The sequence below is a fragment of the Ochlerotatus camptorhynchus genome, unplaced genomic scaffold (genome assembly GCF_037179485.1).
Source record: "Ochlerotatus camptorhynchus isolate MF236.1 unplaced genomic scaffold, CSIRO-AGI_Acam_v1.1 ptg000265l, whole genome shotgun sequence".
In the NCBI taxonomy this organism is placed as follows: Eukaryota; Metazoa; Arthropoda; class Insecta; order Diptera; family Culicidae; genus Ochlerotatus; species Ochlerotatus camptorhynchus.
In genome coordinates, this window is record NW_027040755.1 from 2,307,758 (window position 1) to 2,327,400 (window position 19,643).

General features: G+C 36.1%; 1 protein-coding gene across 1 annotated transcript; it reads right to left on the minus strand.

Moving 5' to 3' along the window:
• Positions 1-8,356: 8,356 nt before the first annotated feature.
• Six4 lies at positions 8,357-18,654 on the minus strand. Its single transcript, XM_065227029.1, has 4 exons — positions 18,389-18,654; positions 9,979-10,125; positions 9,269-9,920; positions 8,357-8,744 (listed from the first exon to the last, which is right to left on the minus strand). Exons 1-4 carry the CDS (start codon positions 18,507-18,509, stop codon positions 8,618-8,620), a joined length of 1,047 nt encoding a protein of 348 aa, XP_065083101.1. The 5' UTR covers positions 18,510-18,654; the 3' UTR covers positions 8,357-8,617.
• Between the last annotated feature and the right edge of the window lie 989 nt (positions 18,655-19,643).

Genomic DNA, 19,643 nt, shown 5'->3' on the forward strand with positions numbered 1-19,643 from the left:
TTGGTATTGTACGCTCACTGCACGTACGAACGGATCGTACGGGTAGCCAGCAGAATCGTAATAGAATACATGTGTAGTTATGTATACCGACTCCACTGCTCTGTGGCGTCTACTGAAATGCATAATTTACTGCTGTTTCCGAGTTGAAGCTTTTCCGACGAAAAAGCGATGCTTTAAGCTATTAAACTTCAACAGTTAACAGTTTTCCCTGAACATGCACTTCTAGATTCAGTCTTTCTCCTTCAAAGAGTCTTATTTTTCATGAATTTATACTTAACTTAGTAATAGACACTGTGACCTGACTGTTCACTATTCCGAATAATAAGCTAACATTATACTTGTCATATTTTATTTGCAACTTAAATTGAACTACACAGTTCAAGTTTGTAAATTTCCGCTTGTTTGATTGTAACAAATGGGCTACATGATTAATAACGTATATTTACATATAGTTTGAAATTTACACGATTTCGTTTTCTTCATTATGTAATTTTAAACGTGCTGTTAAATTAAAACCACATGTTATTTTCGTACAGCTCTACGGCCATAATTGAGGTTGTGTTATCTTCTTTGGTTTGTTTCTTTCAGAAGATAATAAACGAATAAAAAGTTCAACAGTTTTTCCGAACATACATAATTGGATTTAATAATAATTACATAATAAAACATACATAAGACTCTGATTTTTTAATGGTGCAAACTGAACTCAAATATAAAATATCAAAAACATGTTTTGCATTAAAAACTATATTAATTCTCTTCGAGCGACGGTCCATGGTTCGACAGTGAGGCAATTACTTTCTTAACAATTCGCTGTTGCTTTCCAATCCAGGTAGCACTTGATGTCGATTTTTTGCGGTGCTTTTCAGGTACATAAAGCTGTGCACATACTGAACACACATGAGATCTTCTATGGCTCAAAGAAAATCTGAAGTACCTTCAGTAAGGCGAGTATGATCAGCCAATACAGACTCCATTTCCAATATCACATGTTTTTTTTAACTTTTTACATAAATTATGTTGACACTTTTTTTTTCCTCTGTTCGCGACCTAACACTACTGCGACCAGTAAATTGATCTATTGTAGTATATCACGTGTCCTTAGTTTAGTGCATGTCGTATTACTCCATCACTATTGAGAAAAGATGAAGTGTTATTCGATTTTTTTACAGTTGCCACTCTTGCATTTATCGCAAGGATCCGACTCTAATTGAAAGGTTCCGCTATTTATACCCTTCGGAGTGTTGAAACACCCTCCAAAGGCGCGCCCCTTTGTCAGTCAAAATTGGATTCCTTAGCAACAAAATTAAGGTATGACACCGATAATGACCATGCATCAGAACCCTAGTCTTAACAACTTCAAACTAGGGAACAACGAATAGACGATTAGGAATCACATAGATGAAGACAACTAACTCATTGTTTTCCTTGTTTCAAGATCATCCTCGGTAGACAAAGCCGAGTCTTGTCACTATCAACAAGGCATAAAAAGTAATAAAGACTAAGATGTGTTCCTTGGATTACTGAAAAATCCTGTTCCCCTAGTTTGAAGCAGCAAGGACTAGGAATCGGTGGTAGATCTTACATCCCGTACCACGAAAAGGTGATCTACCCACGTTACGGGGCATGATATGTTGACACTTACAGCTGTGTTCGATAAAATAGCAGTACATGCCGATTTTCATACAAAATGGTCAACTTTGACATGATGTAACTTTGTTAACTTATGATCAATTGAGCTGAAACGGAAAGTGAGACACCAGGTGAAAATGTTCAAAATAATAGCAGTTTTTTATTTGAAAATTTACGTGCTGCAAATATTTTAAACATTTTTGACTATCATGTACATTTGTTAATTGGGTGGGGATTGTTAGAATTTTGAGAAATTTAAAATTTAAAATCTCAAAATTAAACCGGATAACGGCAGTATAGTACACTGGAGGCGAACCAGCCCAAGGCTGAAAGCCTCCTTAATAAAGCTAAATAATAATAATAATAGTATAGTACACGCAAAAAAAAACCGTTCCGGTATTCGTGACCAAAATATCACGATAACCTGAACTGCTAGTTCATTTTATTCATGACTTAAATCCCAAATCCTTGAACATAGTTCACGCTTGTTCAGAACAACCAACGATTTCGTAACGCTACAGAAAACGCACAATAAAATTATGATTTTGTGATCCATGAACCCATAAGCGTGATTTTCGTTACTGAAATCGTGAACTTGGATCACATGCACAGCTGCCGCTGTCATTTTAAGTTGTTGTCGAATTTATCCTTACAGAGTGCTTGTACAGTGTGTTCCAGTGTGTTGATTATTAGTGAATGCAGCTCTGAGCCTTATCATCAGAATGGTGGTCCGACAGAATGCCAGTGGCTGGGACGGGTGTCATCAAACTGGCCGTAAAGCTCGAAGAAAAGGATCCCGGAACGCATCCAATGTTATTGCTCCCACCGCTCCGATGGAAGTCGAAGGTGGTGTTCATTTGTTGAGCTGAAAATGTGGCCATTCCATCTGCTGGACCCATGCCAGTTTGGGTGTGAGTGAAACCTGCATCAAGTCTTCCATTGTTTTCCTTCCACTTTCTCACTTCATTTAAAATATTGAAAATTATTTTAATGTTGAAATTGTACAGTCCATGAACTATGTTTCCGTTGTCTAGAACAGGTTCCCGACATCAAGCACAACTCATGAACATAAATCACGTTTACCAGAACTAGATCATGATTTTCAGAACAGAGTTCACGATTCTATGACTTTTTTTTGCCTTTGCTGGTGCCCGGTACACCATAACGCAGGAGTTACGTTTATTTTGTGGAACAATGTTCACGATTTCATGATTTTTATGGTGTACTTCCGTAAACAAGAAATAAATTTGTTCCGAAATTCGTGACAAGAGGTTCACGAATTTCGAAGCGGATTTTTTCCCGTGTATTAAATTCTTAAAATATTCATCCTTAGAAGTCTCCTGTGCAATCGAATTCGTCAGAAATATTTAAAAAAAATTATGTACTTCAAGTCTAATTCAGCGTTCAATGGGTTTTATAGAAATCAGATAAAACGAGAAGCTCGTATTGTCTAAAACGTGATGATTTAATTTAATTTAAAATCAAAAGGGCAATTACTCGAACATTTCAACTTGTTGAAGATGAATCAGCTAGTTTACTTGATATTTTTTTACCGCTAGGATAACTGAATATTTCTTGGAGACCCAAGTATTAATGTGTTTTGTTCTTAAAACGATGCGGGCGGAACGCGATAGCACTAATTGCTTTCTACGGTCCTCTCGACATAATGGATGATGATGATCATTATTATCTCCATCGCTACTATCATTACCGCAATTCAGCCTCAAAAGCGTACAGGAATGCGTAGCCACTTTCTTTATCTCTGGTCTGGCTATATAAAGCAGCATGCACATAAAATCCAAGAAGCTTCCCTTACTCTTTGGGAATCACCCCACGTGAAAAACCATGAGTTTACTAACAAGAGAACCCCTCTTTACGGCAGTCGACGGGTATGTTTTGAATTTCTACTTCTTTATATTCAGCTGACTCAGGAGCGAAAGCTACATATACAAAACGAGCCTTTGACTTCCAGCAAGGATATTACATTTTCTGACGTTTAAAACACACACACTTGTGTAATCCCGTTTTCAAGTTACATAGTGCGAATATTGTTATCCTCACTTTCGCTCCAGCTCCAGGTTTGTTCATTGTTATCCTCACTTTCCGATCATCTGCAATCGTGTGCATATAGAAAGGACTATTCAAGAATGATTTTTCAAAAGGACGTATCTGCTTTTATAAACAAAGATTCAAACGTTAATTTGTCGAAACTCTTTGCACTGCCACCCAAACTAACACCACAATCTTTCTGGGAAAACATTATCCATTCTGATGATGGCGTTAGTTTGCGTGGGCGAGTTGAGAGTTTCAACAAATTGACGTTTGAAATTTAATTTTACTAAGACGGATACGTCCTTTTGAAAAATAATCGAAAGCTTATCTGAATGAAAGCAACTTTTATCCTGAAATATTTCAAGCAGTAAAGCTCTTCATAAGATATAACTCATAACTAGGGCTTCGAAGCTTTCGTATTTGGTAAACTTCAATGCGGTAGGCGTAACGGATATTATCCATAAACTGATCGATAAGCACACTGTAACACTTACCTTGCCTCCCTCTCCCTAAACTGTCCATGTTGTTTCCGGAAAGCCCAAAGTTGTAGCTAAGCAATTTTCCTTCGAATACCGCAATCTAGAAAGATTGCTTCGACGAGTTTATCATAACAAAAAAGTAAATTTTAGTGTATAATTTAAATTTTATTTAACTGACGTTCAAAAGCATTCAATATCAGCATTCAAACAAACGATTATTTTCATTACCTCGAAATTAATTTAATTAATTATTAATTAAAAAATTAAATTATAATAATTAAATATATAAAATAATAAAATAAATAAAATAATAAAATAATAGAATAAATAAATTAATAAAATAATATATAATAAAATAAATAAATAATAAAAAATAAATTAATAAATTAAATTAACAACTTAATTTGTATTCAACTAAATGTCAATGAATCTGTATTATGAAAAAAAAATAAAATAAAATGTTTTCAATTTTGAGAAATTAATGATTTTCTTAATATCGAACTGGACTGCAGTGGTATCGACCGGTGAATTCGACCACACTGACCTTCACTGAAAAAAAACTGAACTTTTCTTTTAATTTATTGGAATTCATATTACCACAATTTCGGCGCGTTTCATTTTCAATGAAACGTACAATATTCCAACAGTACAGTTAATATTTAGCCAACAAACTTTTTTTGTCGGCTTTCTGCTGAAGTTATTGCAGGCAGTGAGCAAGTGTCCATTCGTATACCGTTTTATATTTTGACGATCTTTTGAAACACTTTCATACATATTTGAAAGAATTTTAAAAATTTGACGATTGAATTGATTAGTTAATTATCCACTATTTTTTTTTTCTGACATCGGATGATTTCATTGTTTACTTGCATATTTAATGGAAAATTTCAACAAACGAATTAAAAAAAGAACATCTTCGACATCGCTGATTGAATTATTAAAAACATCTAACTCCCAGGAGTTGAATGACATACCGGATACTGGTGAAGATTTTTAGTGAAAATAGTTTAAAAAGTGTTTTGAAGAAATAAAACTAATGAGACGGTGCTTTGTACATATTATGTTTTTATTTTTTAACACCAAAAATATCACTGACCTGAGCATAAGTTTTGTGGAAGCCAACAAACAAGCCGGAAGAATAAATATTAATTTATTCATATTGAGTATATATTCTTCAAAAATCAAAAATAATATAATAATCTGAGACAATACAACGATTTTGACTTTTTTTTTCATGATTATGAAACTCTACGTTGCGATATTTACAATACAATGTTGATGGTAGAGCATTGTCCAAGTTTCCAGGGCATTAGGGAGCTTAATGGGATCCCGACTAACATTAGAAACGCACTGGTCAATGACCCTTCAACCGAAGCAGCTGTTATATGCTTCATCAAGGATGCCTGTATAAGAACATCTGACCTACCAAACCCACAAAAATTAACAATAACCAACCCACGATCGAACCAGGATCAACCTCTACAACGGACTCTGAAAACACCAGCATGACACTTTGCCGACCAAATGCACCAAACCAGGACAGCACCTCGACAGCCAACTCTGATACAAAAATACTCTGTTAGTAGGGATTTTCCTTCCGGATTGTCCACTCATCCTAACTAGGAGGGTCCCTTCTGGATCTCCCACCTCATTCACTCCCCAACAAACATTGAATGTTCAATAAGAGCTTATTCAGGCAAAAATAAGCTTCTTCAGCTAAAAAATGGCTTATTCAGCTGTTAATCAACTCAAATTGTTTGTTGGGTCTACAGCTAGGGGTCCCTTCTGGCTGCCCACCACTATATATAAATTCTGTCACTAGGGGGACCTCCTTCAGGAGTCCCCAATATTCGTCAAGGAATGAATAAGTCTATGGCTGAATGTATCGTATAGTTTATAAACATAAACTAACTCGTTAATGAAGTTGAGGGCGTCGAGATGCTGGGTTTTTGACGTCTGAAGGTGGTTTGAGCTTCTTTTTCTGTCAAAACAGAAGTCTTTCCAAATCATCAAAATTTTATAGTATGGTTTTGTAATAAATGAACGAAAGATACACTTTCAAATAAAATTGGTATCACTATATTTCTTCAATACAACTATGAGTTCTCAGGTTGGCTAGTGAATTTTATTTTTTTTCGATTAGAATCTCAAATATTTCCCGGAAGTAGTTTTTTTTTAAACGACATCAAATGATAATTCTTCAAGTTTTTTGTGGAAAATTTATCTTCAGTAAAACTTCAGGAAGCAATTTTTAAAGCAGAAAATGCAATTCATCTATATTATGTCCTTAACTGTGGAGTGATTGTACAAAAGATGCAAAAAGTAAATGTTATTTCAGAGATACCTACTTAGAAAAATCTATTCGTATTGCTTTTTTAATACCGACGCATCTTATGTTTTCCAGAACTTATTGTGCTACAGAGTCATAAATTTTGTTAAGGTCACTATTCGCTCGAACTGAAAAGGTCATTAGACCAAATTGACGATTGAGGACTGAGATGAAAAGATTTTTAAACATTTCCAAGTTTTCAGATTTTCCCTAAGAATTGGGAAAATTTTCAGGTTTCATACAACATAATAATGTATAGAATTATGACAAGAATGGCTGTGAAATTTTGAGGTGAAATTAAAAAGAATTAAAGTGATAATTTCAAAGAAATGCTGACGAGTTGGTTAAATTTTATTTTAAGGAAACTGGCTACTGAGAATGATATTTTTTAGTTCTAATACTTTTCTCAAACTACGATGCTATATCGCATTTATTTTTTTATAACTTACTAAAGTAAGTTTTAAGCATATTTAAATGTTTACCGGAATCCCGTGATTTTCCGGGATTTCAATTTATAAAATCCCGAAACCCAGGATTTTTTTCAAACCCGGGAAATATGACCCTTTACTACCCTTTACCCCTAACGACATTTCCTTTGGTTTGTTTTTTCCGTCGATCTTGTTTTCCGTTCTGAGCACCAATGCTACCGACGTGCCAGGAAGGCAGCTCCCACACCTGGACCCTACCTATCGACCCATCAACTCATGAACCGGGGACCAACGGCTTTACTTCCCTTCCGAAGGAGGCGTGATCAGAGATGTTATGCCTCAGAACATCCCGGCGGCGCCAACTGGGATTGAACCCAGGCCTGCTGGGGTGAGAGGTAATCACGCTTACCACTACACCACCGGCGCCGTTAAGAACGACATTTCAATGAGATGAACATGAATTGAAACTGGGTGACGGATTTGGGATATAATACCGGTAGTTTATTTATAATAAAATCAAAACGATTTGTTACTAATTAAACAATTAAATAGCACACATAGAATGATTAAAAAGTTTTTTTTTTTCCTTTATTTACAAGGCTTTCAGCCATTGGCTGGTTCGCCATGATTAAAAAGTCTTCTTTGAGAAAAAAAAAAAAAAAAAAAAAAAAAAAAAAAAAATATTTAATTTTTCGAGTTTATCTAATAATCGGGTTATCGAATGTTGAAAACCCCGAGAATTTCTGATAATTCTCTCAACATTTTATTTCATTTGGATGCGTAGTATGAGCCACTGGCCCTTTTAAGTTTCTAGCGCTTCGCTGTAGTGATCTTCGGAAAAGTTCGCTGTTTATGGGAAATTTGATCAGCTACAACTTTGCTGAAGATTAGACTGTAAGGTAGTTAGTTATTAATTAATTTCGAAGCTGATAACGTTCTGATATCATTAATCGACTGCTTTATACTCCGTACAGACTATGGCTTATATTTTGTAATATAGGTTGTCTTGCAATGAGCACTCATACATCTAGTTTTCACTGGAAATCCTTTGTATGAGTGCTCATTGCAAGACAGCCTATATTGCATTATATAAACCATAGTCTGTACGAGGTATTAAGGGCAACACTGCATCTTGCACTTATGACACAGTAGCCTGGATTCTTTTCGCCAAGAACACAAATGATTTGAAATCAATTGAGCTTGGTGGAGCAAAAGCAATATTTTGAACCATCCTAGTATTTATACAGAAGCTCATCCTAGAGCTGGCCAAAACATAGTATGTACAAGCTAAGAGAGCACTCAATTACTAATAACTATAGCAAGGTAGGATTTTACATTAGTAAGAAAACTATTGTTGACTTAAAAGTAGTGTTCGGTGGACCAGAAGATTCAACATAGAGTTATTAAAATTAATATCCAAACACCAAGGCGATTCGTTACTTTTATCTTACACTTTATTTCAATTTTCAGACCTAATGCTACTATTTACAACGGAAATGATTGATTAAAACAATTCGACCGCCTATCACAATGTTCTTTGTATTCTGTTAATAATTTTGCACAGTCTGCAATTATTCCTAAAATGAATGAAGTTGTTGCTCGATAAAAGACCCAATTTTGCGATCTTCCTGCGCGGTTCCACGAAATTATACACTGGGCACAAGCTAATGTCGTATGTTCGATGATGATGAACACTTTCACTGGACCGCGTACATATCATTTGCATGATAAGCATGTCCTCCGTAATTGGCCACGTTAAACAGCCTCTGATAGCTTCCATCCATCTGGGCGGTAGTAACTGGAAGGACTGGCATCATCATATCCCTAGAACGATGCGTACAGAAAGAGAAAGAAATATTAATGTTAACAAAGCATTTAGTAATCTTCAGAAGATGCGGTGCTTCTGACTATAAAGTCATTCATCCCGAATATCAAGGAAAAGAAAAATCGAGAAGTGGCCGTTGAATTGATGATTATTAGCCACAACAAAGCGTGCTCTCAGCTTCATCCATCGTTTTAGCTTTACGACTGCAAACAATATTTGTGGTTATAGTATGAGACATAATATGTATTACATTTCCGAATGGGTTCCAAACATGCACAACAAATCAATGAAGTAAATGTATGGATGAAACCACCTCAAGGATGCATATGGGAAAGCATAGACCGTTATCGTTAAATTATTGGAATATAGCACGTGTATCCACTATTCTTCAAATAAGGACATGTGCAGTGTTACACAATGTTTCACAGTTGGGTGTGATTTTTACAATAAGGAAACAGGCAAGTCCGATTTACATACAAAAAAAAACTAATTATAAACACATGTGGCAAGCAATGCTACTCACGGCCTAGCTTGTGGTGTCCTGTCCCGTTGTCTCCTATTTTTGAACCAGTTAGACACTTGAGTCAGCGTGAGTCCAGTTTTCTTGGCAAGTGTTTTTTTCTCATCTGGTGTTGGGTATCTATTTCTTGTGTAGCAATCCTTCAGGGCATTACGGCTTTTCTCCTTAAAACAGTAAACGGTCTCCTCTCCATCCCAAATCGTTTTCGGTAGAGGGTATTTCTTGCGCAATCTGTACTTATCTACTGCACCGAGCGGTCTACCTCTCACTTTCTCTGCTTCACGATAGTGCGCTTTGAACCATAAATTTTGAAGGTCCGGATGATATTTAGGAGAATAGAAGTGTGACTCCAATAGGGCATACAACTCGTGAAAAGCACCACGATGATATGCAACTAAACACCTAGCTCTAAGCAAACTTTCGTTGCTACTGATTAGATCATTCTGAGGAATACTCCACAGGAATGTTGCTAATTTCTCTACATCACCTTGTTGCTGCAATGCTTCACACATGCACTGGATTTGTTCTGGGCTAAAGCTCAATATTTTCCTATCCACCTCATTGTTATTTAATTGAGGTGGGATATTTTGAAGAAATGAACCATTGTTAGTACCGTCTCGTGCATTTGTTGGCTGCAGTTCATTCACTACCTTACCTATCGAATGATACAATCGTAAGCATTTGTTTCATTTGAGCTAACATTCTGTACTTACCTGTGTAATAAACCACCTCAGATTGTGACTGAACTTTAATAGGATATACATTTTCGTTATACTTTCTCTCGTAGTCTTTATCTGTGAATTCCTGCAGCTTCTCTGAGAAGAATAACGTTTTCATTGAGTTGGTAGCGTCCCGATAGCCTGTTGATGAAATAGGTACAATCGCATTAAACATATTAGATGTTGACTACGAGCGTAACTAAACCTATATTTGAAAATATAAGGCGAATATATGCCACATGCTAATAAAACCTATCATTCACTTTCACGTAAATCAACAATATTTGAAATGCGAGGTATGAAATGTGGGGCGAGTCCGGCGTAGGTACTAATATCCATGCCTGTCACACCAAAGGTCTCGAGTTCAAATCTCATCCCCAGACAAGTTACGAATGATAAAACAAAAGTTATTAAATGTTACTCGGGAAAATTAGTTGTGCAACTAAAATAGAGTATTGGGAGCTCCTCTAGCCGTGGGCACGTTAAATTTGTGTCTCAATTGCAGGCCACAAGGTTCAGGAGTTTGATGAAAATTCGTTGAATTTGGTCAGTACCTGGTCATAAAGCTTTCGGGCAGGGATCGTGGACATATAGTTCAGATACACACTTAAAAATAACTATTTTTTCATGTGACAGAATCCATATTTGACATAAAAGATGAGTCGTAAACAAACATGTCATGTATAATTAAGTACTCCGAGACTGAAAAGTTCGTTACTCGACGAAAAGTACGTTTCATTGAGCTGAATTTCACGTTTATGTCTCAATTTTATGTCAAAATTGACGATCTTATATGTCAGACTCAGAGCACCTAAATTTACATGATTTTTTCTAAGTGTGTATGCAATCATGCAATCTAGCTGGACAAACTCCTTGGATGACGTCGTAGCTATTTGATGTCTTCGGCAGAGTTGATCAAGCCTACATTGTGAATGAAACATTTTAGCTCAATAAATTAATGTTTAACCAGTTGTGTTATATGTTTATCTTTCGAACGAGGGGGCGACCCCGGCGTAGTGGTTAACATTCATAACATGAGGCAAATTTACTCATCGCTGAGTTCCTGCACTTTTGGCGATTATGAGTGAACTAAACTCAAATTTGAGTCGTTCTCATTCGCCGTGTATGTACCCAAGTAACCTTAAGCATTAGTACAAAGCCTTATATCTGCTTTACTTCAAAATTACTAGTGCTTATAAGCCCATTGTTATATAGCATTGGTAATGCTAAGAAACCTTTAATCATCCATGCTAATGCTATAAGTCTTTATTCAGCACTGCTAATGCTAAATGCGCTTAATCAACATTATATAAGCATTAGCAATGCTTGTTAATATTTTGACAGGAAAACCACGTTGTCAGTATTTGTGTGTTGTAGTGAGTTGAATCGTCCCAAACATTTTCCCAAGCACCAACATTAGAGTTTGACAAAGATGATTGAGTAAATGGCTGTCGGATGTCTCTTCACACGCGATTTCTTTTACCATTTCGTATTTTCTCAGGCTCGTAACTCTCGAGCTACGTAATGTACGAAGTTTAAAATAATACCAAATGTTTGCTGCAGGGAAGTGAGCATATCAGTATTTTTATTAGAATTGGACAACTTCTGTATTGTAAGATTAGAACCCTGGAAATCCTGAAGTGAATAACTTCCACCAATCATGTGCTTAAATATGCCAATTTTCAAAACAATTATGATCATCATCTATAGCCTAGGGTATACAGTAGACTGATGCAAAATTTGACTTTTTCGCTTCACAGTGCTTAAATGGTTTCAAATCGGGTCCTGATTAGCCTCCCAAAGTTACAACTCATTTGGTTAGAAACAGACTTCGCACAAGCCATTTGAAGTTTACATGTAAATTACTATAAGAAATCTCAACTTTTTGTTCATTGCCTTCTAGTCTTTTACCATATTGAGCTGCGAAACAGTTCGATAGCCATTATTAAAGAAAATTTTCTCAGCTACAACTTTGCTGAAGATCGTTTCTACTTAAAACGAGACAGGAAAAAGTTATTAATTATTTAAGAGATTGGTAAACTTATGACATGATCAAGCAGCTGCTCTGTAGGCAACACTGTATTTTGCAGTGTGACATAGTAGCCATGATATTTGTGTCCTATTCAACGCCCCAGAAACACCAATGTTGCCTGCTGAGCAGTTGGTTGAGCATGATCATTAGACATCAGCGCATTGAACCATTGATAAATTTCGATCCTTGCATTTAATCAAAAAGTGGTCTTCGGCAAAGTTGTAGCTGGGAAAATTTCCTACAACTACAGTTGAAAGTTTTTGAAGCAGACCGATGTGGTGAATTATTAGATAGACATGAACAAAAATCTCCAGTCGGCGCCGCCGGGATGTTCTGAGGCATAACATCTCTGATCACGCCTTCCTTCGGATGGGAAGTAAAGCCGTTGGTCCCCGGTTCATGAGTTGATGGGTCGATAGGTAGGGTCCAAGTGTGGGAGCTGCCTTCTTGGCACGTCGGTAGCATTGGTGCTCAGCACGGAAAACAAGATCGACGGAAAAAACAAACCAAAGGAAAAAAAAAAAAAAAAATGAACAAAAATCTGGGTTTTACCATGGTAATTCCCATACAAACTTCAAATGGTTTGTGCCATCTCAGTTTCTCACCAAAGGGGTTCAAATTGTGAGAGGTTAGTCAGGATCCGATTTGGAATCGTTTAAGTATTGTGGAGCGAAAAAGTCAAATTTTGCATCAGTCTAGTATACAGGCACATGATTGTTGTTCCATAAGGTCCCGGTTCGAGTCTCACTAACAGTAATTTTCAGTATATGAATCACAAATATGAAACACAAATATTGAAAATGGATACAAAAGGTACTTGGGTATAATAAAGAAATCATGAATTATCATATTTAATTCGTTTTGTTTCTGGTCTGTGAATGACGGGTGGCATTTGATTACTCAAACAGCTCAAACTTTTACAATAAAAAAGAAAAAAATTACCAGAGAATGGATTCGAAAATATTTGACGTTTCTCATACCATCCCTAAGTAAGCATTACAAGTGCTTGTGCCGGGCTACCATGGTAGCACTACAAAGGCTCGCTATTTCGCCTTTTTAGCATTATAGCAGCCCTATATTAGCAGATAGTGCATCATTAGCATTAAATCACAGCTTTATATGCGGCTATAGAGCAGAGTTAGGACTACGTTCAAGCGCTTACCGGTTATTTGGGTCACACAAAAATATTATAAAACGAATATAGATTAAAATTTATGCATTTTATGGATTTTCAAAATTTATACATCGGTTCGATTAAAATTTTCGTCAAAATTATACTAAGTCCGAATAACGGAGTGGAATTCGATCAGTGTTTACTAAAATGATAGCAAAAAGATCATCTGGATTCTCTTCGGAGCTTCGTGCTGGTGAAGAGCTTCGTCCCGGCGGATTTATACAGCGCATGGGATCAGCTGGGCAGCTAGACTGCGTAAGCACGAGTTCATTCTAATGAACATCGAAAAGGTATGTATTTTTTAATAATATTCATAAAAATAAATTAATTAAAAAACCTTCCTGAGACAATTTTAATTTTGATTTGAAAACAATAATATTTACCATAAATAAAATAAAGAAGCGAAAAATACATTCTCTCGAATAAACCGTATCTATGCATTGTAAGTATATTTCAATTTTATACTACGGAACGCATAAACCATTTTTATACTAAGTTTGCATTCTCTCCCTTTATACCGACCTTTGCGTCGGTACGGAGAGTTACGATTTAGCGTAGCTTTTATACTATTTAGATTTCAATATTTTTTGAGTGGTAGTTGGTCTTATGGAATGTATAATGATGATGTTTCGGTGAAAATGTATAAGAGAAATAAGAAAACAGATGAATAAAATAATTAATTTTTGTTTCGTGTATATTTCTTTTTTTTTATATATCTTTATTAAGGAGACTTTCAGCCTTGTGTATATTTGAAATAACAACAAATATTTCTAAATATCAACCTAAACATTGAAAAAAAAACTAATACCTGTAAAGGATAGAGCTTTTTGTGATGAACAGTCTTAACACTCCAAACACGATGCTTACGGTAAAATGTGTAACGGTAAAACTAGCAATGTTTGAAAAATCAAGCACAGCCATTTACTGACAAATTTTTAATTTATTACCGTCATTTGAAACTACAAACTTTAAAAATTCATTCCTGGGGGCGACCCCATAGTAGTGTTTAACATCCATACCTCTCACGCCAAAGTCATGAGTTCAAATCTCACCCCCGGAAAAGTCACGGATGACCCAAGAGTGTTAAAAAAACTATAATAAAATAAAAACAAATAAAAAATCATTCAGTAGGGTAAACGCTCCTATAGTTGCCATACGTTAGAAGCGTTAGGTTCCTATAGTTGTGTATTGAGTCTCCATACACAACTATAGGAACCTAACGCTTCTAACGTACCGCTACTATAGGAGCGTTTACCCTATCAGTGGATTTAAAATCTATTGATAAATTGCTGAGCAGTGATTTTTCAAGCATTGCTAATTGTCATTTACCGTTCTACATTTTACGGGAGGCATCGTGTTCGGAGTTTTAATAGGCTATAATCTCGGTTGAGCTCTCCATATAATACCCAATACTAACAGACGACTCGAACTATGGTGTTCAGTTGGTCACTCTAGCCTTTCAGCTCGTATTGCGTTCACACAATCAAGGAACATGTATATTAGGATGGGTCATCATGATCATTTTTTCAGAACAATGTTTTTTTTTATTCCATTTGGGGTCTTAAACAACTGTGCAAAATTTGGGGACGGTTGGTTGTAACCCAGCTTTCCGCATTGCATTTGAAATTTGTATGGAAATTAGTATGGGAAAACCTACTTTTTTGCATCTTTATTACTAGAGACCACAATTTTGCACAAACCATGCATCTAAATACGTTAAAGTATAACCAAGGAAGTGCCTAACAACTTTTCTTCAAAATGTTTTGCACTACACTCAAAAATATTACAAAACAAATATAGATTAAATTTTATGCATTTTATGGTTTTTCAAAATTTATACATTGGTTCGATTAAAATTTTCGTCGAAATTATAGTAAGTCCGAATAACGGAGTGGAATTCGATCAGTGTTTACTAAAATGACATTTGGATTCTCTTCGCAGCTTCGCGCTTGTGAAGAGCTTTGTTCCGGCGGATTTCAACTGCGCCTGTGATCTGCTGGGCAGCTAGACTGCGTGAGCTCGTGAGCACGAGTTCATCTTAATGAACATCGAAATGGTAAGTATTTTTTAAATAATATTCATAAAAAATAAAATAATTAAAAAACCTTCCTGAGAAAATTTTTATTTCTATTTGAAAACAATAATATTTACCATAAATAAAATAAAGAAGCGAAAAATACATTCTCTCGATTAAACCGTATCTATACATTGTAAGTATATTTCGATTTTATACTATGGCACGCATAAACCATTTTTATACTAAGTTTGCATTCTCTCCATTCATACCGACCTTTGCGTCGGTACGGAGAGTTGCGATTTAGCGTAACTTTTATACTATTTAGATTTCAATATTTTTTGAGTGTAGAATGTCCCTAAAAAAAGTTATAGCTGTTCAAAGATCAATGTTTCGATTAAATTCCAAAAATCCCTTTTTCTGCCAACACTGCCGGTCTCCAGACCGTCAGTCAGACTCCAAATTCGAAGTTAATTATTTTATCGTTTTGGTATGTTCAGATGAAATATTCAAAAACAATAGATCTATCTCATATACGTAGTGGGAGGGGGGATGGGGGAGGGGGGGTTCACTTATATCAATAGACGTAAAGTTTCAAACTGAAATAACTTCGGAGTTTATTATCTTATCGATTTGGTATGTTCAGATGAATTATTCAAAAACAATTTTACAATTTCATAGGCATATTAAAAGATGAAGAGGGGGGTTAACTATACCTCCGCCCCCTCACTCATATAAATGGAGGTAAGGCTTCAAACTGCAATAACTTCAGTGTTTCTGCCCATCTGTTTTGAAAAGGAATCAGCACTGTTAGAAGTGACGTTTGGTTTGGGAGCCCAACTGAAACTTAGCCCACTTAAACAACAAGCGAAATCCGACTGTACCTGTGTCTGAGACGAAACTGGTGAAGACAGTTTTCGTTTTCTCTTGTTTTTGGTTCTTGACGTACGACTACTTCTGTGTTTTCTATATGCGGGTGGCCCGAATGGCAGTTTAATATTTCAAATAAATGCTTTGTATAGAAATTTAAAATTTCCCAGCTGCTAATAATTCAAACATTTCCTCACTAAAAAATGCACCGACAAGTGGATATTAAATATTTACACTACAACAATTTTCGTTTTAAAATCTGCGTACAGTAGGCTAGAATCATATCCTTGCTGAGATCCAAAGACCACGTTGGGCATCGCGTTGGACCCTTATGCTCCACGCTGCTCATTCGATGCGTATTGAGTTACCCAACAACTGTGAAAAATTTGAGCGAATTCGGTTATGATTTGGATGTGCGGGAGAATTTTAAATTTTGTATGGGAAAATGTCTGGAAAATGACACGGAACTATTCATTTGCTTGCCAAAGAATCAAAAATTGCTCAATTTTAACCAATACTTGGATTTAAATTGCAAATACTATGTAGAACATCTTTGCCACTTATCGTTATAACTACTGAGAAAAAAGTTATTACTGTCAACTCTCCACAACTCGATGTCCACTAACTCGATATCGAGTTATAGAACCATAGTTAAAATGAGTTTCATGCCTATGTATTATTTTACTATAGGCCTATGCTCAGCACCTACCTACAGGCGTATTCCAACATCAAATCAAACTAAACAAAAATAGAAAAAAACATCAATAATTCAATGATTACAATCCGGAGATGAACCAGATGAACTGGCTGAAAATCTCCTTTAAAAAAAGACAACCAACCAATGATTACAATTGATTCTTCTTTTCTGAAAAATCCCCTTGGGATCAAGTATGTCCAGTCTTCCATGAACCTCAGCCACTGTCCGTTTTAATATTTGGTTGCTGACCTCGGCCTCCGAAAATCTCGATTCCAGTTGACGAAAACCGAGTATCTACAGCCGTCAAACCCGTAGACGGTAGTCCACCGCCATACACAAGTCACCCGTCTTCACGCACTGTTCTGAACTTCCGCTGATCAGATGTCCCAATCCGATCGTCCGAAGGCTCACTGTGAGTTATCTTCAGTCTGTACCATCAACGCTCACAACCTCACATCACCTCTAGCTAGTAGCTACTCCCGGCGGTTTCATATCACGCTCAGTGTACTACAACGGCTCAGCTTCCTACCTTCTGTTCGGCTCTGACGGCTGCAAGCTTCTCCCGACGATGTCGTTGGGAACGGCCGAGGGTTAGTGTTTCTGTTAGGTTTAACCACGTCTATACGTCAGGTTTAACCAGCGGCTGTACTCGCTTTTCGGGAGAGTATTTCTTGATTAGGATGTGATGAAAGAAGTTCACATAACGGATGATGATCCTATGGAAATAGCGTAATAGCGCTAATAATCAACAATGGTTATTTCCCATCTTCTAGCACCAAAGGCAAACATGTTTCTGTTAAATTATCAACCAACGGTAGCTTTGGATACAAAACAAATCTTTGTATTTAGGAAAATCCTTCTAAAAAGATCCTCCATTTATTTATTGCTAAAAACCGCGTACGAAAGCATTACCAACGTAAAGTGTTAAGCGAATTTCCTAGGGCTGTAAGGCAGAGTGAATGCGAGTTGCCGAGCTGACCAGCAAAAGGAATAATAATTATTAATAAGATCTTTTGTCTGCTCGGTCACTCGCAATCACTCTGCCAGGCGCCTAAAGCTTTGAAGCTGATCAATGCTACGGTTGGCTTTGTAAGAATATCGAGTTTGTTTAACATTTACCTGAGACTACGTCGTAACAATCGATGGTGAAAAGCACAACAGTATGAGTAATAATAAATAATAAATAATAAATGTTTCAACAGAGCCAATCATAAGGTTGCTAATGAAATAGGTGAATGGAGCTTTCATTGTTAACAAAAACAATATGATTAATATGGTTTCAGAGTATTTGTCAGGATACATAAAAGATTGAATCATAATTAAACCCAACAAATATGCACTTCAAATGGCCACATCTAAATCACAGTTATGCCCAGAAAGAATCATTTAAACCGCACATTTCGTTCATTTGAGAAATTCCTTTAACACCATATTTTTGACAACTAATCAAATCATGTTCTCCGGTAGCTACACAAGAGGCGCATATTTTCTCGTATGCTGACGCTTGTTGTATTGACGGATGTTTTATTTAGACTAAACACGATCTCCAATTTCAAGCGACAAAAAATCTTTCGTCACTTCAAATGAATTTCTGACACTGCAGCATTTGTTACTAACCATTCTGTGACAAATATAAACTTTGATTTGTTCCAAAGTTATTCAAAGATTGGGTCACACCATCCGATCCTGTAGAATTGGAATCCAAATCAGCCAACGGAGATAATCCTGAGGTATCCATTGGAATTTGTAGAAATATCGTAATCCTATATTTTCACAACACTTTATCCGATAATTATAATACAAAGGACACTGATTTTTTTTCTTATTCACTCGGGTTACACATGTCCACTTTGCCGAAACCGATTATTTTACATCTGCTACGTTCGAGTTCCAGGCTCAAACTAAACTGATCCAAACGACGCCTTCATTCATAAACATACAAACAGTTTCTTTTGCTCTCCCGAATTCTCCCTTGCCTTCTCAAATTAACTGAACGCACCTCTTTTCCCACTTCTGCTTAACTGAATATCGTTGTCAACGAAACCATGTCGATTTTACAATTGTATATGTAGCTACCTATGCAATGTGCAGAAAATAAATTCCTTCAAGTAAACAAGTAAACAAATTTGAAAATGGAGAGCATTGGATGATAATAAATTTGAATAGTTACAGGATCAGCTAACTGAAAGGAGGGATACGAACTTACAAAATCGTAACATTGAGTGATTATGCTGCGCATTGCACATTCGTATGCTGTTGTCAAGGGCAACGGGATACAGCACATGACGAAGGGTTGATACGCTCCGCCTACTGTTTACTTTTCCTGCAGAGAAATGTGCTTACAAGCGCATTTAACTAGGTATTGCAAAACATTGGGGTTATGTTGTTGGAAGAATGAAATCAATGAATGAATGATTTACTGTTTCCATGACATAAACATGAAGAACATTGGTTTTGAAATTCCTAAATTAGTATAATACAGTAGAGCTCAAAACTTCACCGGTCAAACATAATAACTAGTTATAGAAAATTTAACTGTTTTGGAAAAATTAGGTTTTCTCCAAGAGAAGAACAATTAATTATTCTTTATTAGAAAACCTTTCAACCATCTGCCTACAGAAATCATTGCATAATATATTGTATTGTTAACAACGTGTGCTCTAGGAGCGTTAACAACGTGTGCGCTAGATATCGCAGAGAATTGTATGAATTTTCCAAACGGTGTACAGTGTCAAAATATTTTTATTTGTAATTATTATAGGTAGGGTAGTATCCCATAAAAGCATAACTGTCCCATCTTTGCTTGATTTCCTATCCATATGAGACAGTTATGCTTTTATTGGCAGTATAAAAAATGGGGACCTCCCTTAGG

What these genes read in the sequence shown, in the direction of transcription:
- Six4 (XM_065227029.1), bottom strand. Translation starts at nt 18,509, where the DNA reads ATGGATACCTCAGGATTATCTCCGTTGGCTGATTTGGATTCCAATTCT. An exon ending in TTTATATTTGTCACAGAATG is followed by an intron (nt 10,126 to 18,388) that starts GTTAGTAACAAA and finishes TTTCATCAACAG; the next exon opens with GCTATCGGGACGCTACCAAC. An exon ending in AGGACACCACAAGCTAGGCC is followed by an intron (nt 8,745 to 9,268) that starts GTGAGTAGCATT and finishes GCATCGTTCTAG; the next exon opens with GGATATGATGATGCCAGTCC.